General features: G+C 46.4%; 1 protein-coding gene across 3 annotated transcripts; it reads right to left on the reverse strand.

The window, feature by feature from the left end:
- Nucleotides 1–5,863: 5,863 nt before the first annotated feature.
- Nucleotides 5,864–17,712, reverse strand: CTSE (cathepsin E). 3 transcript variants are annotated; one of them, XM_025991652.2, is made up of 9 exons: nt 17,523–17,712; nt 16,763–16,919; nt 16,040–16,157; nt 14,946–15,064; nt 13,014–13,213; nt 10,958–11,080; nt 9,971–10,112; nt 9,771–9,869; nt 5,864–6,642 (listed from the first exon to the last, which is right to left on the reverse strand). In XM_025991652.2, the coding sequence occupies exons 1-9, from the start codon at nt 17,588–17,590 to the stop codon at nt 6,478–6,480; spliced, it is 1,191 nt and encodes a 396-aa protein (XP_025847437.1). In that variant the 5' UTR covers nt 17,591–17,712; the 3' UTR covers nt 5,864–6,477. The 3 variants fall into 3 exon arrangements, with proteins under 3 accessions (XP_025847437.1, XP_072615552.1, XP_025847438.1); XM_072759451.1 differs by having other exon boundaries at nt 16,763–16,932; nt 17,523–17,693; XM_025991653.2 differs by lacking the exon at nt 9,971–10,112 and having other exon boundaries at nt 6,282–6,642; nt 17,523–17,675.
- Nucleotides 17,713–21,261: the final 3,549 nt, after the last annotated feature.

Consider the following 21,261-nt stretch of genomic DNA (forward strand, 5'->3'; position numbering starts at 1 on the left):
TTCCCCGGGACTCACCTGCCACCCCACTGCCCATGGTGGGACCATTCTGAGCTGCGCCCCGTCCCCACGGCCTTGCTGGTGATGCAGGCTGTGTTCACTGCGATTCTGTAGCTGACATGGAAAGTCACCTTCTTGTATTATTTCCCTCTCTCTCTCTCTCTCTTCCTCACTTCCCTTTTCCCTCACTTGCTTCTTTTGAATTGCACTTCCCAATAAAATGTTAAATATAAGCTCCTGACTCAGGAATTTTTTTTTTAATCCCCACTTAGGGCTCTGTAAATATTCATTGGGTCCGTGAAGGTGTTGCGGAGCTAGAGCTCCAGGAGACGGTCCAGGGTGAGAAATGAAGATAGGAGAGGTCATCGGAAAAGGTCAGAGATTTGCAAACTGTCTGCTTGGAAAGGTCAACATGGGGGTTTTCTCCATAGCTCAGACCTATGCAGAGGCATCTCGTCTCCTAGGTGAAGGGGAGAGAGAGGAGAGAGGAGAGAGAGGAAGGCTGATGTGGAACTGGAAACAGGCTCATACTAAAGAAGCAAGAGAAAGAAAAAGATCTGGGCCGGAGGCCTGCTGAGGCAGAGACAACTAGCGAGTGTTCATCTAAGCCCCCGGACACCTCCAGGCCACCGCTCCAAGGCTTCTCCAGCCCTGCAGACAAGATGTGGCCGTAGATTACAGTTGAGCCAGTGGATCGAGTGGTGAACCAGAGTTCCTGTCCTCTGCAGGAGCTCAAGCAGGTAGATGTAGAGAAAATGTCCTGCGGGTACCCTAGCCTCTCCCAGATCTGGCCTGTGAATGTGGAGGATATGCTACTCTCCCTGGCTGGGGGACGGAAAGAATGACTCTGAGGTCCCAGGGGCTGTGGGAACCACAAGACAGAAGGAATCCCCGTTCTTGAATTGTGCAACTCTTCACCTGGACACTTCAGGTAAGAAATAAGCTTTTATGAGGTCAAGACACTGTGATCCATTATAGTAGTTGGTGTTACGTCCTAACCTGGCGAGGATTGAAAAAGCAAAAGGCAGATGTTGAAGCTGAGAAATAGAAGCCTATTCTGGTCCTAAGGCCTGGACTTGTGTGTCTTTCACACTCTACAATTTTGTGGTCGGGGTGGGGATGGGGTAATTTCCCACACGCCTCCTCTACCTTTCCTGTCCTCACAGGCACAACTTCTGGATGAGCTCCCCAGCCAAGGTCACTGAGCCATTCTTCCGAGCTTCGCTAAGGGAAGGGATCAGGGCCTCACAGTCCCAAGACCTCTGATTCCCAGGGCAGGACAATCATCTGGTCGTCCTCCCACAGTGCGATACACGTGCCAGAGTTCATGAGCTCAGAGTAACGGAAGCAGCAGGAGGAGATGAACAACGGACCTTGCGCAGGGCAGAGGCAGCATAACCGTGGCGGTCTCAGTGCAGGGGACTCGGGAGCCCTCTCTCTGTGTGCCTGCCATGCCCCTGACACCTGTCCTCCCTCTGGGACTCAATCAACATTCAGATTCCCAGGAGAGAGAGTCTGATGGGTGTGCCTGTGGCCTGTGTGCTCCTCTGTAATGCCAGTGGTGATGACAGGACTGCCAGCCCTCCAGGCTCACATAGAACAGGAGAGGGATGAATCCTCAAAGGAGGTGATGCCCAGTGCAGAGCTAGCAGTTTCCCTGGAATCCTGTTTACAGGGTCTTATTTCCATAGAGGAGCAGACAGGAGGAAGCTGTTTGGAGCCTCTTGGGATCAGCAATCTTGGACTTGTCAGCAGCAAATGCACTTTTATTTTATTTTATTTTATTTTAATTTTTATTCTTTAAAAAATATTTTATTTTTTTATTCATGAGAGAGAGAAACAGAGACATAGGCAGAGGGAGAAGCAGGCTTCTCACAGGGAGCCTGATGTGGGACTTGATCCCTGAATGGGGATCATGCCCTGAGCCAAAGTCAGACGTTCAACCACTGACCCACCAAGGTGTCTCTATGTGCTTCTATTTTATTTTATTTTTTTAAAAGATTTTTATTTATTTATTCATGAGAGACACACAGAGAGAGAGGCAGAGACACAGGCAGAGGGAGAAGCAGGCTCCATGCAGGGAGCCCAATGTGGGACTCGATCCCCAGACTCCCGGGATCACGCCCTGAGTCAAGGGCAGACACCCAACCACTGGGCCACCCAGGCGTCCCTATGTGCTTCTATTTTAAAAGGCAAATATGACTGGGGGCACTGACTAGAATATACCTGCCATCTTTGCTTGCGACATCCTGACCTGACCTGGGCTTTGGGGCAAGGGTATATATTAGAAGCAGGGGATGAGAGGCCAGGAGATGTGGATTCTATTTTCACTACTACTTCTGACAAATCATTTCATTATTTTATGCTTTAATTTCCCCATGTAGAAAACAGGGTAATAAAACCTGCTCTAATTTATAGACTTTTTTTTTGTGAGGGAGAGAATAAATAGAAGAAAGAGAAGAAAGACAAAATACCAAAAGCTCCTAAAAGGACTTAATTTTACTTTTATTTTTAAAGATTTTATTTATTTATTTGACAGAGAGAAAGAGAGAGAGAGAGAGTACAAGCAGGGAGAGTAGCAGGGGGAGAGGGAGAAGCAGACTATCTGCTGAGCAGGGAGCCTGATGTGGGACTCTATCCCAGGACCCTGGGATCATGACCTGAGCTGAAGGCAGAGGCTTAATGGACTGAGCCACCCAGGCGCCCCTGAAAGGACTTTAGGAAGCCGAAAATCAAGTATAAGAACAGTTAGTAATGCATCTGTTGCTCCACTCATATATATGCTGAAGTCCTAACCCTCAGCTCCTCAGAATGAACTTATTTGGAAAGAGGGTCTTGGAAGATGCGATTAGTTAAGGTGAGATGAGCTCATACTGGAGTAGGGAGGCCCTTAGCTAATACAACTGGTGTCCTTGGAAGAGAAGAGACAGAGATGCACAGAGGAGGACAGGGCAGAGACTGAAGCATTGTCATCATAACACACGGGATGCCACAGACTGCAGCTACTACCTGAAGCTTGGAAGAGGTGTGGGAGATTCTCCCCTACAGGTTTCAGGGGAATAATGACCCTGTTGACACCTCGATCTTGGACCAGATGACTGTCCTGCCCTGGTAGTCAGAGGTCTTGGGACTGTGAAGCTGGATCCCTTCCGTAAGTTCTATCTTCCGGAACTGTGAGACGATCAATATCTGTAGTTCTAAGCCATCCAGTTGGTGGTACTTGCTTACAGCAGCCCTAGGGAACAAAATAGGCATCCTTTAACAATTTCCAGAATGCAAGGAAGCTTGGCCAAAGCTCATGGCCCATCGCTGAGAGGTTTGTGACCTGATATCAGACATGGGACATGGGATGAGCACCTGAATTTCAGGGGTAACACCACTGATGGGAAGGTCACAAAGAACAAAGGTCAGTTTTGGGAAATGCAGTTAGTCATTAGGGCTCAGTAGGTGCAGAGCCAGCAGGGTTTGGTCCACATGGAATGAAAGTGTCACTTCTGCCTTGAGAGGCCAGTGTGCTCAGAGCAGAACTGGCTTTGGGCAGCTTGTGGACTGCTCTCACTTCCTGTGGGCATGGATTAAGCACTACCCTCATTCCCCAGGCCCCCAGCTCTCAGGCTCCTGTACCCTCAGGGACCTGGCTGTGGGGTAGCCCACTGTGCAAAGACCGCCTGTAATGGTACAGCCTGCAGGGATGCTATCCTCCAGTTGGTTCCCACGTGGCTCCTGGGTGCTTTGTTTTAGAGGAAAAGTCATAAAGCCTTTTTACTCTAGGCCTTTCTGTCCCGTGTGAGCTTTGCTCCTGCTGAGTGTGGGTTTAGTCCTCATGTGATGAACACAGGCACGTAAACTAGTTAAGTGTTTACACGTATGCATTGTAGCTATTGGATCCTCACAATAAACCCATGCAATAGTACTGTTTTTATGTCTATTTTACAGATGAAGAAACTGGAGTGCAGAGTTCCCACAACCGGTGTCAAGAATCAAGTCCAGATCTGTGGGAGTCTAGAGCCTGTGATGTTAACTGCTCTATTATATTGCTTTGATAGTTTATTTGGACCAGGCTGTTCTGAATTAACTCTGGAAGTAATAATTTAGTAAAAAAGAAAAAAAACAAAACCAAAAAAGCATGTGTGTGTATGCGTGTAGCTATGATCTACTTTGATCTAATACTTAAAGGGGGAGAGGAGCTAACATTATGAGCTCAGTGCTTCCATTGAAGCAAATTCATCAATTCACCCTATACCTCTGTGAGGTGGGCATCTCAGAGACATGAAGTAACTAGCCAAGGTCACCAAGCTGATCGGGACAGGGCACAAATGTGAATTTGGATTATCTGACTGTAAGGCTGGTGTGTTTTCTGTGGCCTCTGTGCCAAAAGTGACAGCTGGGATCCATCCCATCTCTCTTGAGGGTCTTAGAGTAACTCACTCAGTGCCTGGCACAAAATAAATATTTATGGGTTTGGGTTGAATTAAATCCAAATGAACCTAATGTTCATTATGAGAGTATTTGATCAACAATGGATGCCATGCAGATGTTACAAGGCAAGAATTGACTATACTGATATAGAATCTGTTAAATGAGCAGTTTAGAGACAAGAATTTGTAGTATGATTCCTTTAAAAAAAAGATTTTAAATTTATTCATTTGAGAGAGAGAGAGAGAGAGAGAGCGAGCACCAGGGGAAGAGCAGAGGGAGAAAGAGAAGCAGACTCCCTATTCTGGGCTCTATCCCAGGACCCCAGAGTCATGACCCTTGCCAAAGGCAGATCTTAACTACTAAGCCACCCAGGCGGCTCTATGATTCCTTTTTTTGTAGGAAAAAAATTCCTTATCTATGGCTATCTCCGTTTGTATATACAAAGGAAAAGTCTGCATAAAACTACCTCAAATTAATAGTAATGCTTTGAGGGTAAGGATCATGGAGGACTTTCACCTATTTTATAAGAAGAAAAACCCTGAAGATACTTGCATTTTGCAAAAAGCAAGAACAAATGGAAGAAAAAGAAAGGCATGTTGTTTCTGGTGTCAATAGACCTCCACCAGAATGGGGATCCAGGTTGGACCTGTATTCACCATGTCAGCTCCCATAGGAGAAAAGGGTTCATTCAGAGTCCCCTTGCCCCAGTATCCTCTCCTTGCACTCTGAAATATTTTCATTTACAACAAACTTACGAGGACATGACTAGGAACCAGGACTCCTTGTAAATGGGCCCAGAACATCTTTTCATACTGGGGTCAAGTCAAAACTTCACAAAAACTAATTTGAAGGGGCACCTGCTGGCTCAATGTGGGTTGCTTTGATTTGAAAAAACTGCATTAAGTTGAAACACACTCATTTTTCTGAAAGCCAGTAAATAAAGGGAAAAAGCCAAGTAAGTTTGCCTTTCCTATATGAGCCATATCTAATGGTAAGCAAATAGTTGATGAAAGATTTTTTTAAATAAAGGAATTCTAGCTAACAAACACAGGAGAAAAAATAGAATTAGAAAAATCTCTGTTTTGCAGCCCTGATGACAGCATGGATCAAGCAACGATAGATAATCAGTGGTTGCTGAAACCTTTGGATAAAATGCCGAAGGAAATTGATTATGGATGGATGAGCCTGACAGCTCTAGCACCCACTCGTCAGTCCTAACGTTGTGAATAAAGAGGCCAGTATTATCTGCTTCCTGATGGGGCTACGATGGGATGTACCTAGTACCATTGATGAAATATTCTAGCCACAAAATCAGGCTCTAGAACCAACTGCCATTTTGTAGGAAAGATGGACTCACATTGCATGACACCTCCGGATTTCAATTTGCAAAATTCAGAATGTGGTCAACTCTATGCATGGAAAGAGGCACAGAGACAGTTCAAACAAATGCAATTTGTAATCTTTATTTGCATCCTAATACAATCAAGTCACCTGTAAAAATGACCCAACATTTCCCAGACAATAGGGAATATTTGAATACTGATTGCATATTTAAGAATATTGCAAGGATTTGTGGATAAATCTTTGATGTGATGATTTATGATGTGATGCTAAGAATTTGCTTTAGGATCTTGCAGATATGTGGGGCTGGAGAGAGGATGGGTGGTGGTGTAGATAAAACAGGGCTGGCCACCTGCCAGATGAGTCATGAAGGGTAGGTGGGGTGCAAGGGAATTAGTAATCTCTGCCAATGTGCATGTTGGGAAATCTCCAAAAGAAAGTGTTAGCACAAAGCAATAAAAAGTATGGACATACAACTTAATTCTTCCATCACGATGGTGGTGAAGGAGGTGTGTATGAGGGTGGTGTGAGGTGTGTGTGAAGTGCATGCAGTGTGTGTGTTCTCATGCTCTATTTGGACCTAATTCAGTTTGCAGCTCTAGAACAATAGTATCCCACCGAAAATGACGTTTTGACAGCTGTGAAGAACGCCCCAACTAAGGGGCACCGCTGGATTTCCAAGGAGTGTCGGGCAAGCAGGCATAGGCAGATGGCCTCTGCTTAGGGGACTGCCGGGGCCAGCCCAACACGGTTATTCCCACGATCAAAGACTGAGTAAAACTGCCTGATGAAGACATCGCCCAGGATCCAGAGAGGCCCGGCTGGAGGCTGGATGTCAAGACCTTGAAAGCCACTGCTGCAGAACTCCATTCCATCCACATAGTCCTGGGGTGGGAAGGAAGGGGTAAGTGACATATTGGGAAAGGGAAGTAGTGCTACTTGGAGGCGGTACTGTGTGGTAGTGGTGGTGACTATACCAAATGGCCCTGGACGGTCACAATTTTGGCTGATTGGCTCTTCCTGCTTCATACACCTCTACTTGTTTACTCAGTAAAATATTTGCACAGTTTCATATACGTGGACCTGGGCTTCTAAGTTCTACAATTTTGAGAATTGTTCATCTGTTATACATGCCCCCCACCTCCCACTTTACAACTGGAAAAAGTGAAACCTTGTTGCATGACTGGAAGAGCAAAAGGTTTGGCTTTAGAAGATCTTAGCTTAAATTCTGGTTACTTTAGTTTCTAGCAAAGCTCAACTTAATTTTTTTTAAAAGATTTTATTTATTAATTCATGAGAGACACAGAGAAAGAGGCAGAGACACAGGCAGAGGGAGAAGCAGGCTTCTCACTGGGAGCCTGATGTGGGACTCGATCCCAGGACCCCGGGACCATGACCCGAGCCAAAGGCAAACACTCAACCGCTGAGGCACCCAGGTGTCCCTCAATTTAGTTTTTTAAGGGAGAGAAACTATACTGCTTTCTTGATGTTCTGGGGAAGGATCATTTTTTAGGTATAAGGCAAGTAGACATCCATTGTTCTGTGAGAAGAGTATAACTTCCCACAACCTTACTTTTTTAGTTTGGCAAAGACTTGGGGTCTACCAGGCATGTGTGGTCTTTCCAACAACTATCTGAGATTTGAGGTTGCTGATGAGGGTCTGGGAAGTTTGCAGAGGGCTTAAAGTGCCTTCTTAAGAGTAAAGGGCTAACCATGCAATGCTGTTACAGCATCATTGGCAGACTGAGGTGTCTCTGATTGAAATCTGCTGGCAGAAAAGGATAAGGGCACCATGCTGGGCATAGGGAAGGAAGTGAGATGAGCAGGGACTCACATGGGGTGCAGGCGGGAGAGTATGAGGGTACCAGACTGCTGAGGGGTGTATAGGCTGATGAGCATGGCCCACTTAAAGTGCCTAGCTTGTCTCCAGTCTGGTGTTCATAATGGCAGCTCCAGAATCCCTTTGTTGGAGATGCTTAGGGGGCTTGACAGGAAATATATTTTAAAGCTAAACATTCATTTTCTTATTAGTGCAATTGCTAGACCATAGGGTAGTTTTATTTTTAACTTTTTGAGGAACTTCCATATTGTTCTCCAGAGTGGCTGCACCATTTTGCATTCCCACCAGCAGTCTAAGAGGGTTCCCCTTTCTCCACATCCTTGCCAACACCTGTTTCTTGCCTTGTTAATTTTAGCCATTCTGACAGGTGTGGGGTGGTATCTCATAGTAGTTTTGATTTGCATTTCCTTGATGATCAATGATGTTGAACATCTTTTCATGTCTCTTGGCCATCTTATCATGTCTGTTGGCTATTTTTAAGTTGGATTATTTGTTTTTAAGGTGTTTAGTTTTATAAGTTCTTTATATATTTTGCATACTAATGCTTTATTCGATGTCATTTGCAAATATCTCCTCTCATTCTGTAGGTTGCCTTTTAGTTTTGTTGATTGTTTCCTTCATTGTGCAGAAGATTTTTGTTTTGATGAGTTTCAAATAATTTAATAATAATAATTTAATAATTTAATAATAATTTAAGCAATAATTTGCTTTTGTTTCTCCTTGCCTCCAGGAGACATATCTAGAAAGAAGTTGCTATGACTGATGTCAAAGAGGTTACTGCCTGTGTTCTCTTCTAGAATTTTTATGCAATTGCACTATAAGTATTTATCCAAAGAATACAAAAGTACTACTTCAAAGGGATACATGCACTCCAATGTTTATAAGCAACATTACCCACAATAGCCAAATTATGGAAACAGCCTACATGTCCACTGATTGATGAAAGGGTAAAGAAAATGTGGTGTATATATATACAATGGAATATTATTCAGTCTTAAAAATAATGAAATCTTGCCATTTGCAATAATGTGGATGAAGCTAGAGGGTATAAAGCTAAGAAAAATAAGTCAAAGAAAGACAAATACCATATAATCTCACTCATATGTGGAATTTAAGAAACAAAATAAACAAGCAAAGGGAAAAAAGAGAGAGAGAGGGAGAGAGATTGAGAGAGAGAGAGGCAAACCAAGAAACAGACTCTTAAACTATAGAGACCAAACTAACAGTTACCAGAGGGGAGGTTGTGGGGGGATGGGTGAAATAGGTGATGAGGATTAAGGGGGGCACTGCTGTGCTGAGCATTGGGTGTTGTTTGGAAGTGTTGAATCACTATATTCAATGCTTTTAGTACACCTGAAACTAATACTACACCGTATACTAACTAGAATTTAAACAAAAACTAAAAAAAAAAATTCTTTTCACCTGCATTGTCCATTGAAATTTGGTGGCTTGGGGAAGGGGTTAGCAGAGATCAAGATGTGGGGGGTAGATAAGTCCCTAAAGTCCTCTATACCTGGCACCTTCATTCTGACACAATCACCCTGGTGCTGTGGGTGACTCTCCAGTAAAGTTAGTATATTGAGTGTCACCAAAGAACTGCATGTGATATTGAAAATCTGGGCCAACTGCAGTGTGAAGCAATCATAGATTTCCCCCAGGAATTCCCTTCCCACTTCACCCTACAAATTTAGGAATCTACTGCAATAAAAGACACTTTGTTGTTTGAGAAGAAGGTTAATCTGATTGTTAAAAGATACAACCTCATTCCGTACCTCATCCCCCAGCAACTCAAGTCTTGAACCTCTTAACTTTCGAGTCTCAATATCCTCATCCATAAAATGGCATGATAATATCCATCTTACTAGGTATTTGAAGGGATTAAACTTTGTCAGATGAAAAATTCTATGCGACAAGTTCAGAAAACTTTGCTAAATGGCTTGTCCCAGGTTGGCTGCTGCTTCATGGTGGAACAGAAACTGAGAGAGAACCAGCCCGGTGGTCTTTCTACCACAGGCAGCTTTGTCCTTTCTAGAGGGAATGCCACTTCAGTGCAGGAGAGGATGGGAGGAGGGCTCGGGGGTAAATGCAGCCTGAGTACAGGCAACTGAAAAAAGGAAGTGGTAGGCTTGTGGGGAAGGCCCAATGACTTGCAGAATAAGGAAACAGTTCTTACCAGTAGGGTATAGGCAGTTGGCTGGAGGGTGTAGGAGACTCCATTGATGATGAAGGTGACATCTGGCATGACGTTGAGGTTGGCACACTCCACCCCATACTAAAACCCAACACAGAGGACCCATTTAGAGGCCTCCCACCTCCCAGGAGAGGGCCTCGCTCCCCTGCTCCCACCTCCTCCCTCCCCCAGCAGGCACTGACTTCTCCATCCATGGGCTCTGCCCCAATGGCGTTCTGCAGTTGCTTGATTTCATCTGAGGGGCCTGTGATGAGAGAAGTCCCTGTGTCCACAATGGCCTGGCAGCCCTCAGAGCAGAACATCACTGTGCCTCCTACCTGGATTCTGAGGGCAAAGGAAATGTCATCAGCCGACCTCCCACCCCTACCCCATGTGGCCCCCTTCCCCTCAGCCATGAAGCTTCCAGGTTCCCTGGCTGCTCTCAACCTTTGTTGGGTTCTCAGATATACATTAACGATTTTCATTTTGACTATCTCACACATGAGTATTTCTCAATTTTTCTGTGACTGAGATCCATAGCAGGAAATACATTTTACTTTTGGACCCAGCACACACACACACACACACACACACAGGCATGTACGCATGCATGTATGTATGTCAAGGCCCAGTCAATGTCACCTCCTTCATGAAACCCTTGCTTGAGGAGTTCTTCAGATAGAAGCTGTCCTGCCCTGACTGCCAGGCCACTTTGGTGGCACATCTCATGGAGCACTGACCGCTCTCTACAATGATAGCAGGGTGTGTGTGTGTGTGTGTGTGTGTGTGTGATCTTCTGGACATGCTTCATGGAGATGAAATCTGAGTTCAGTTCACTCTTATACACTCATGTCACCCACCCCTTACCCTATATGTTAATTAATGTTAAATGAGCCCCAAGTAATTGGCTGAGGGTTTGTATTTATTGTCTGTTGACTTGGGGGCACATCACATGTACAGGGAAGGAAGCTGAGACTTGGTACCTCCTGCCTGTTGCCCTGGCGACTGCGGCCCCTTCCTGCACCTTTGCTCAGCACCACCACACTTTCAGCCTCGCACGGCAGCAAGCCCTCAGGACCCTCTCCCAGGGACCAGCACTTTGATTCAGGTCAATTCAGTGAACCCAATGTGAGTTGTGCCTGTCTTGAGTTCTTCCTTCATACCATAAGTACTTTGTGGAAAATACTCACGCATCCAGTGCAATCTGCCAGTAGCCTTGCTTGGTGACGGGGACCCAGTTCAGGTTCCCAGAGAAGTGTGAGTGGTCATAGCCTCCGAAAATCAGTTCGCTTCCCGTACCACCTTCTGGGTCACTACACGGAAGGAAGGGCAGATGGTCAGGGAGGGGCCCCTGGGATACCTTGGGGACAAGCTGGCTTATACCATGTATAGGCAGAAATAGTAGCCTGGGCTTTGAGACTAGGGCTCTGACTACTGCAATTTGCTTAGTCTAGGCCTTTTTGGGCAAAAGGAATGAAGTGTAGAAATAGCTCTGCTTAACAATTTGTGGATGTCAAAAAAAAAAAAAAACAATTTGTGGATGTCTTTTTGCTTCTTAGTTCTTGGTCAAAGGGCTAGGGGGAAGGCAAAAAGGGATAACCGCTCTTTGGTCATGCAGAGCCAAGGCTAGGACCATCTGGGGCATGCACACACCCTGTGACTTGATGCATCCCCCCCCCCCCAAAGTCTTTTGCCCCCAAGTATCTTTCCTACTACTGTTTTGGCAGTGCCTAGAGTTTCCATGCTATTCGCTCCATTGTGTTAAGGTAAGGAAGCTAATGGGAATGCAACCTGACTTACTAGAGCTTGACAATTAATTTCCAATGGTGTGGATTTCTCAGAGTATGTTCTGGCACCTAACAGGATTCTGGGGAAATAGGACATGAAACTGATTCATTTTTAGGAGGAAAAGGATCAGAGAAAGTCAGGGTGCTCTGAGGCACGGTGGTAATGGGGAACAGAACCGAGTATCTGTGGGCATCTTAGAAAAGTGGTTTTGAGGAGGTAGGGGAAGAACTATCATTTGTTGATGGCCTTTGTGCAGGACACTGGGTGAGGAATTTTACCTGCGTCATCCTATTTACTTCTTACATCAACCTTGTACCCATTTGAGGACCTGAGACTTGAGGCTTCCACCCAGGTCAGTCAGACTGCAAAGCCCTTGCTCTTTCCCATCCCCACCCTTGTCTTTCTGGGCTGGAAGGTGGCAGCCCAGGGGTCTGGACAACCTGCCATCGTACTCACACCTGCACCATGCGCTTGAATACAGGAAATTCAAACCTCTCCTCATGAAAGTGGAGCACAAGGGATATGGGCTTCCACGAACACAGTGGGCTCAGGCCAAAGCACACTGGTGGGGACATCAGAGAGGTAGGAAATCCCCTCCCTAAGTGGGGATGAAGGTGAGATGATGCTCTCAGGATCCCAGGCCTCATGAACTTTTTCAACTACAACAGGCAATTTTTTTTAAAAATTGCATAAATTAACCATTTTTAAATGTCCAGTTTGGTAGTGTTAAGGATATTCATTCTGTGGTGAGCCAGTCTCCAGAACCTTTTCATTCTGTGAACCCAAAACTCTATCTATACTCATGAAACAGCAGCTTCCTAGTCCCCTTCCCCCTATACTTGGCAACTGTGGTTCTACTTTCTGTCTCTCTGAATGGGACTGGCCCAGGTACCTGCAGGTAGGTGAAATCCTGCGGTATTTGTCCTTCTATGACTGGCTGTGTTTCACTTAACATAATGTCCTCAAGGCTCATCCGCTTGTAGCACATGTCAGAATTTCCTTCCTTTTTCAGGCTGAATAATATTCTATTTTATGGAATTACTACATCTTATTATTCCCTTAACATTCCATTATTTTATCATCTGCTTACTTTGGAATCTTTTCCTGCCTCCTCCCACGGGAATCCAGCTTCCTGAGGGGAGGGATTGTCTTCCTTGTTTCACTGTGCTCCCTTGCCCAGCAGGCACATAATAGGAGATTAAGAAATATTTATTTACTGTGTTAATGAATATCCAATCCCAAAGAATCCTCCTATGAGTTCAGGGTGGTGCAGTTTACAAAGTGAGGCAAACTTCATTTCCTCAATATCCCGAGAAGGTAAGCTCAAGGTCACATAGCTGGTAATAGGTCAAGCAAGAGATCCAAGCTAGGTGTTGGACTATCCGCCCTTTCAGCGGCACCACGCTGCCTCCCTGTAGTAGTGACTGACCTTCACCTTGGTGGGCTGGATGGGCCTACCTGCTCATGTACACAGAAAACATGGGTATGTCCACCAGGTTCTGTGCCATCATGTTGTCGAACACCGGGGTCACCCCTCCCACAGCCAAGGAGGGGTATCCCAGGCCTAGAATTCCATCAAACTCTGCGTTCACAAAGGTCTGGCCAGGCTCCGTGACACTCTCTCCAAACTGCTGGCCGACCACAACCAGTCCCTCCACCTGATGGGAGAAAGCCCGAAAGAAAACTGCACAGGATATCTTTGGCAAAGAGTCTCAGATTCCAGGATTCTCCCCCTGGTCTGAAGCGAATTCATCCCCCACCCAACTTTCCTTGATTAGATGAGCACACTGATTTCATCACATCCCCACACTCTTAATTTTTGTTTATGGAAACTTTAAAAAAAATTGAAGTGTAATACAGAAATCCTAAGTGCACAGTTGGGCGAGTTTTCCCAAACTCACCCTTGTCAGCGATCTCCCAAATTGGAAGCCCCCTCATGCCCCCTGCTAATCATTGTACCTTTCCTCAAGAGCAACTCATCTTCTGACTTCTAACATATACTGCCTTTGCCTTTTCTTGAACTTTGTATAAATGGAATCATACAGGATGAATTCCTTGTATCTGGCTTATGTCACTCAACATGACGTAGTACACTCTTGTAGTTTTGTTCATTGTCATTTCCCATGGTATGAATATGCTGTCCTTCATTCTACTGTTGATGGATATTTGGGTTGTTTCCTGTATGGACTATCATGAACAGGGCTGATTGTGCATTTCTTTTGGTGAACATGCACACATATTTATGTTGTCCATATGTCAAGGAGTAAAACATCTATAATGTATTGAAGTTTGATAATGCATGAGGTTGGAGTAAAGAGTTTTCATTTTTTTAAGTATATGGCTATCCAAACGACCTAGCATCATTTGATAGGTACATTCTCATATCCTCCACTGCAGTTTCATGGTCGACAGAATTTAGAGGAGTTTCTGATTATCCATTTTGTTCCATTTGTCTATTTGCTTATCTTGTGTCAATACCACACTGTCTCCATTATGATAGCTTTGTAATAGATCTTTATAGTGTTTTTCTTCACCTAGATTTTCTTGGTGTATTACCTATCCCTATAAATTTTAGAATTAGCTTATCAATTTCTAATAAAAATTGCTGTTGTTTTGATTGAGTTGACATTAAATCTATAGATCAATTTGAGAAAACTTTGATGTGTCTGTAATACTGAGTCATGAAATACTGAGTCGTTTCAATTTATGTAGATCTTCCTTAATTTTACTCAGTAGTGTCTTGCAGTTTTTAGAGTGGAGATCTTGCACATTTTTTATTAAATTTACCTGTATGTGTTTGATGACATATAAATAATGGCATTAAAAATCTATTTTCCATTTGTTTTTCTGGATATTTAAATTACAAATTATTTTGTTTGTTAATCTGGTATTCAGCAACTTTGCTAAATGATTACTAATCTCAATGATCTGTGGTCATTTTTGGATTTTTTGCCTATAGAATCTTGTCTTATGTAAATAATGACAATATAGTTTCTTCCTTTATAATCTTAATGCCCTTAGTTTCTTTCTTCTTGCCTCATTGCACTGAGAGTGAGCATCTTTGATTCATTTTTTTTGTTGTTTGTTTTTTGCCTTAATCCATTCTTGAAAGCTTGCCACCAGGCTCTCAGTCCTGTGCACTGTTTCTCTGTGGAATTCCTCCTTGCTGCCTGTCTAGAACCCAGCACACTGAGCAGACTGGCCCACTGCCATTATCTCAAGCAGGGAGTGCTACTCCCGCCTGACCAGGCTTCCCCTTTCCCTGGAAGCCAGCTCCTTGTTTCTACCTCTTCCTGAGGTAGACCTGAAAGTATTCCCTAACAACTCTGAAAAATATTCTGTATCCCAAGTTTCTCACCAAAAGAGAAGAGATGAAGAAACTGTACTCACATAGACTTGGTCAGCTCCAATGATTCCAGACAAGCTTCCAGTCCCATACTGAATGGAGAACTGATTCCCCAGTGCACTGTATGTGTTGGACTGGGAAGGGTAGAACTTGGCATGTGTCTCTGGAAAAGCAAGGAAGCTGCTGTTGCCTGGGCCACCAGCTCGCTGCCTTTGTCTCTGCCCTGATACCCTGGAGATGTGGAATCTCTTCTCTCAACTCCCAAGATTGGGTGGGAGCCTCTAGAAGGATTCACCATGGCCCACCTTAGTGAGTTACTACATTCTTCTCTAGCCACATGTGGCAGCCCAACTGGGGACCCACTAGTTGTCCCTGGGCAAACATAACTGCCCCCAGTGACTTCATGAGGCACACTAAGACAAGCATCATGTATTGAGTGCCATCAGAAGTCTCTGACAACTAATGTGGGCCAGAACCTGGTATTCAAAAAAACCCAGGGATAAACAAATGCCATTTCAGGTAATGACTCTCAGTTCCTTGCCTAACCTGTAGACACTTAAGCTTGGGGTTTTCTGAGACACTGTGTCTCTAGAACATATCCAGCATAGACTGACATCTTTCCTTAGCTCTTCCCTTTCCAACATTAACAAAGATGCCTGAGTTACCTCTGGCCAAACGGACCCACCCTTACATTGTACCCCACCAGCCCCACCTATGATATCCGGGGATAGGCCACCAAGCCCTCCTGAAGCACACAAATAGTCAGCACACTAGAATCCAACCCACCAACCTGCCCAGGAACAGCCAGGGTTCATGGCACTTGCATTCTTTTGGGTGTTCCAAAGGGACTGAGTCATCGTGTATTCAGAGATTTGTATTGAATTTGGATTTTCAGTGGCTGAGTTTTCTCCTATTGATTCTGGTCAGTATGAAGGTTGCTAGCTTGGATAGCAGTCCAGTTTTAGCTCTCTCCCTGACCCAGCCCTGTTTCTACTGTAGGCAGTCCCAGGGCAGACTCAGAGGTGGAGAGGGGAAGCCAGTGTGGCATGCATGACCAGTTTCTGGAAACCAAGCCCCTCTCCCCCAGAGTGCCAGGCCCTAGTTGCCATTCCCTGCTGAGTATCCTAGCCCTACTTACTGCAGGCTGGGCTGGTGCAGTACACGGAGGGGACCCAGAGGTTGGAGGAGCCAGTGTCAAAGATGACAGTGAAGTTCTGCGGTGGAGAGCCAATGGAGATGGTGCCGAAGTACTCCATCTATAGGGGAGGGAGGAAAGGAAGCAGAGTGTAGGTGGTGGGAAAGGGGAAGGCGCCCATCATTGCAGCGGGGGGTGGGGGTGCCCTCTGGAGAGCTCTCTGGGACAGGAGCCTGGGCTAGCACAGACTGGGGCTTACAGAAGCTGAGGAGGGGGAAACACGAGGCAGTAGGAGCAGAGACAGGGCTGCAAGGGAGGAAATCCAATCAAGCCTCTCACACCCTGCTACTTCTTTGGCTTTCATTTGCCTTATTCCTCGTAATGGTTTTGTGAGCAAGGCAGGAAGGCATAATGCCTTTGTTCTACAATCAGGGAAGGGAAGCTGGTGATGGTTAAGCCTTTTGTCCAAGGACAGCAGCAGGGCCCTTCTGTTTGGGATGCGTGCCTCACTCATCCTTTTCTTTTGCAGAGAGCTCTACACATTTGGGCCCACTGGGGCTTGCTCGGCCAAATCCCCAGGGACCCAGGGGATCAGTCCCTGTGGGTTATCCTAGAGGAGAAATCCACACTGGCCTTCAGCGTTGCTGACCGTCACTGGCCAGGCCCAGAGGCCAAACCATCCTCCCCCTCCCTCACTTCCCCAGCCCCTGCTCCAGAATGCCTCACGTCCAAGTAGTTGATGAGGGGCTCGTTGGTATCCTGGTTCATCGTGCAGGACTCAGTGAACTGGATCATATCCAAATTCTGGGATTTCCAGAACTCAGAGAGCTGGCCCCGTGCCCGCAGCTTCTTCCGGAGGGACTGATGCCTTCTGAGAGGCACCCTGAGGACAAAGCCTGTGTGAGAAAGAGATGCAGTTCTGTCTCGCTCAGACCCTGCCCTCTCCCAGCAGTCAACTGGGAACCACACAGAAGAAGATCTGCAAGGCAGCAGAGTTGCCAGAATTTGCCAGAGTTTGGCCAGAATTAGTGCCCTCTGTGCCCCCGCCTGTCTGCCTTGTCTCTGCTCCTGAAGAGTCTTAGAATCTTAGCCTTGCAGTGGCCTCTGTTCAGAGCCGAGCTCTTTGGGATCTCCTAGGAAAATGGTCTGTAATTGTTCATGAACCTCTTCGGGGGCTGATGGAAGGGGGCAGCCACGGTCAGTCCCCTGGGCAGATACTTGGGCCTTTGAGCTCCCAACCAAAGCGGCAGGTTCCTGCTCTTTACTAATGTGAGGAGCTCCCTGGGCCTTGGGTGGGCAATCCCGGCAGAAGCAGAGGCAGAGGGGTGGCTTGCTGTGGGCTGAGGGTCAAGACCAACACAGGCTGGCCACTTTCCCCAGTCCTCAGTTCCTTTTCTGCATTTCCCCACCAGCGTTCCTGTCCCAGGGCGGCCCTACGCTGGAGGGAGCTGCCCCTCTGGACATAGGGCTGGGGACGTGGCCTCACCTGTGGAGCCGGGGTTGAGCCAGTCCCAAGTCCAGGAGCACCAGCAGCAGAAGAATGAACGTTCTCATCGTGGGCCCAGCCAGCAGCTGCTTCCTTACCCCCTCTCACCTCTCCTCTCCTGCGGGCTGGTGGGGACGAAGCTCCCTAACTCAGATCTGCTCTGCCCAGCCCAGTCTGAGGACCCAATGATAAGGCCTCTTGCGTCAATAGCCAGGCCCAGAACAAACACGGCGTGCATGACAGGGCGTTTCCCTTCCTCCCGGCAGCCCCCCTCTTTCCCTCATGCAGGGGCAGGGGTGGGGGCCTCGTGGATCTGGCATGGGACTTGGGGTCTGTGCACCCTTTAAGAGTAAGATGGTTGTGTGGGCTCAGCTTCTCCCAGAGTGTTTGGTGCCCTACCCCGACCCCTGGGAACCCTGTAAACTACTTGAAAGAGCTGCGCGCCCCTGGACCCTGGGGCCCATCCACTCACTCACGTGTTACCACGAGTAGTCTGGCTAGGGACTCCGGGGGGTGGAAGCCTGGTCATCACCAACCAGGCTATTTTCTCTGTATTTCCCATTCTGTCCTCATTCCTCCAGGAGCCTCAAGGGCAGATCACCCTCCCACAGTCCACTTTGAGGCAGAAACTAGCCCTCCTCATAGCCCCTGAAATGGGAGATTGGGCTTGTGGAGCTAGTTTTTTTGCTAGCTAGTTTTCACCAAGGACTTGATGAATTTGGGGCTGTGCGGTGGAGGGAGAGTTGGAGAACACAGACACAGTCCTGGGGTAGGCGGGTGACACCAGGAGGTACTAGGCATGGCAAGGGTGAGGGGCATGATTTTGGAGCAGATGCCCCTATAGTTTGCTAGAGCTGCTGTAACAACTTATCACAGATTGGGTGGCTTCACAGAAATGTATTTTCTCGTGATTCTGGGGGCTAGTAGTCTAAGATTAAGGTATGGGCAGGGTTGGTTTTTTGCTGAGGTCTCTTTCCTTGACTTGCAGAAATGGATGCCCTCTCTCTTCCATGTGTGTCTGTGTCTTGATTTCCGCTTCTTATGAGTCATATTGGTTTAGGGCCACCATAAAGATCCCATTTTTAACATAATCACCTCTTTAAAGGCCCTACTTCTAAATACAGTCACATTCTGAGGTACTAGAGGTTAAGACCTCAACATAAGAGTTTTGGGGAAGACAATTCAGTTCATAACAGTGTCCAAAGACAGCAGGACCCTCAGTCTGTTATGTGGAGCAGGAGGTGGTGGGGCTCAGTGCTTAGTTATACTGGCCTGATTAGCTCTTGCCATGAAGCCATCTCTATGGCCATCCTACCTCCTAAACAGAAGGTGGGCTTTCTCACCTTGAGTGAGGATGGAGGGTGGTGGGGAGGAGCACCTTCCCCTGCCTGTGACCTTGATCCAGGCTTCTGGGACACTCTGAACCAGGGCAGGAGAGGCCAGCTCCGCTGTCACATTTACCAACATATCCTAACCCTGGAGTAAAGGCAGAGAACCAGGGTTCAGGGCAGCTTTGCTCTGACTCGTCAGAGTTTTGGCAATGTCCTAATTGCAGCCATGGGCTCTACTTTCCATCTCAGAAACCCAAGCAGCAAAGTTGGAGTTTAGAGCTCAGTTGAGTTCTGCCTTGGGCTCTAAAACTGTTTAAAAGAATATCAAAGGGACTTAGGGAACAGCCTGGACCCTTGAAACCCTGACCCCAAGGGCATAAAAACTCTCACATTTACCCACTTGACAGTTCTCTTTGACCTTTCATTAGGGAGGGACGTCTACCCCCAGGAGGACAGCATGAGCCAGAGAAGGTTAGACGTTGAGATAATTCGTTTTGACATTATGCTCTGTCATGGTTTGCCCGTAATTGCCCGACTGCTAGGTACCTTAGATTTGCTATCTGCCGAATGCCCTACATACCTTGTTGAGTTTTAAGGAGGATTAAATACACAAAATGTGGTATGTGGAAGTACTTGAAAAACTGTAAGTATCATCAGACTGAACATCTTCACTATAAAAACCTTGCACTGGGAGGCTTCTTCTTGCCATCAGGGCAACCCGGCTTACATGGCAGATGAGGACGCTGCGGCAGAGAGGCAGAGCGATGGACCCAAGAGCCTGTGGTTCCTTTAGTGCCAGAGCTCGAGTTAGGACCCCAGCCTCCTAACTCCCAGTCCAGGGATCTTCCTGCCACAGAATTATCATTATTGTTACTCAACTGTTGAACATAGCTGGAACCCCTCCCTCTCTGCCCGTCTTCCAGGCCAGTCCTCACATGCCCTTGGCTTCTGTTGATTGTGAGTAGAGGGTTTGCTTGGCTCAGACTGGAAGGCAAGCTGGTTAGTCTGTGCAGCTGTGGTCACCTGCCCCTGACCGAATCAGTGATATCCCAGATTGTCTGTGTGGAAATGCAGAATCTGGCTGGGTTTTGAAAAGTTTGACACAGGCTAGAAGCAAGAGTGTGGAGATGTTTGTCAGAACAAATGGGTTCTATTCTCTCTGGAAAGAACAGGAAACCCATCTGTCCTGGTTGCAGATTACCGGACCTCCCATGTTGGAACCAAATATCACTGTGGATGATTTGGGAACAAGAACCCTTGGGAGCCCCTGGTGGCTCCGTCAGTTAAGCATCAAACTCTTGATCTCAAGGTTGTGAGTTCAAGCCTTGTGTTGGGCTTCATGCTGGGCTTGGAGCCTACCTAAGAAAAAAGAGCCCTTGGATGTGTGCATCCAAGGATGTGTTGGTGTGTGTTTGTGTGTGTCCTTTAAGAAAAGAGAGTATTTGGGATGAAATTGTACCAAGTGGGCAAAACCAGGACAGAGTATGGGCAATGATCCTGTCCTTCAGCATGGGGAGAGGGTCTTTGGAAAGAAAGAGAGATCCTCAGGCATGTGGATTAGAGGCTGGTTGGATGCAGAGCTTTTGTCTGTTTCCAGAACATTTGAAAGCTCTTGGTGTGACACCGTCCAATCACCTTCTCAATTCTAGAGCTTCAGATTCAGAAGATAAATTAATAATAAGAGGACGGTTTCTCAGTGCTCTGTGGAAGTCAGCCTTATCAGGGTTCCAGAGACTGTGTCAGTATAAGACACAAGCCGCTGCTCTCCTTCATATTCAGCTGGCTCCTGACTGCAGTGGAGCCAGCAATCCGGGATGCATCAGTTTTCTCTGAATCTAGTTTCCTTGTCTGTACCATGAAGAGGGTGGATTGGGTAACAATAACAAGGAACAGTTTTGAGGGCACAGACCATGTGCCAGGCTCTGAGCTAAGGACTTTGGGAACATTAGCTCATTCTACCCTTACACCAATCCTATCTGGCAGGTATTATTTTAAAGCCCATTTTACAGATGAGATAACTGAGGCACAGAGAGTGTAAGCAACTTGCAAAGGTGCTGTAATCAGCATCCAAACCCAGGTTTGCCTGAACTTTAAAGTTGATGATCTGTACTGGGTGATCTCAAAGGTCTGACATTCTAGAATTTCTTCCTGGAAGAGAAAGACTAAGAGAGAGGATGGGGAGGGAGGAGGAGAGGGTAAAAGGGGGAGAGAAAATAATTTTCTTTGTGATGGAAAATTTGAAGCATTTTAATTGTAAGAAGAGAGAAGGGTGTGTGCAGGGTGGCGGTGGTGGTGAGGAGCTGTGTGATGAGAAATCTTGTTATTGCTTCTTTTTTGCAAATATTTTCTATTTTGCCTTCAAGGAGCCTCTCAGCAAGGATCATTACTGCACTACTGAGAGGTGCAAA

This window comes from Vulpes vulpes, chromosome 5, assembly GCF_048418805.1.
Source record: "Vulpes vulpes isolate BD-2025 chromosome 5, VulVul3, whole genome shotgun sequence".
Lineage (NCBI taxonomy): Eukaryota > Metazoa > Chordata > Mammalia > Carnivora > Canidae > Vulpes > Vulpes vulpes.

What these genes read in the sequence shown, in the direction of transcription:
- CTSE (XM_025991652.2), bottom strand. Translation starts at nt 17,590, where the DNA reads ATGAGAACGTTCATTCTTCTGCTGCTGGTGCTCCTGGACTTGGGACTG. An exon ending in CTGCACCAGCCCAGCCTGCA is followed by an intron (nt 15,065 to 16,039) that starts GTAAGTAGGGCT and finishes TTGCTTTTCCAG; the next exon opens with AGACACATGCCAAGTTCTAC. An exon ending in TTTTCTGTGTACATGAGCAG is followed by an intron (nt 11,081 to 13,013) that starts GTAGGCCCATCC and finishes CCTTCCGTGTAG; the next exon opens with TGACCCAGAAGGTGGTACGG.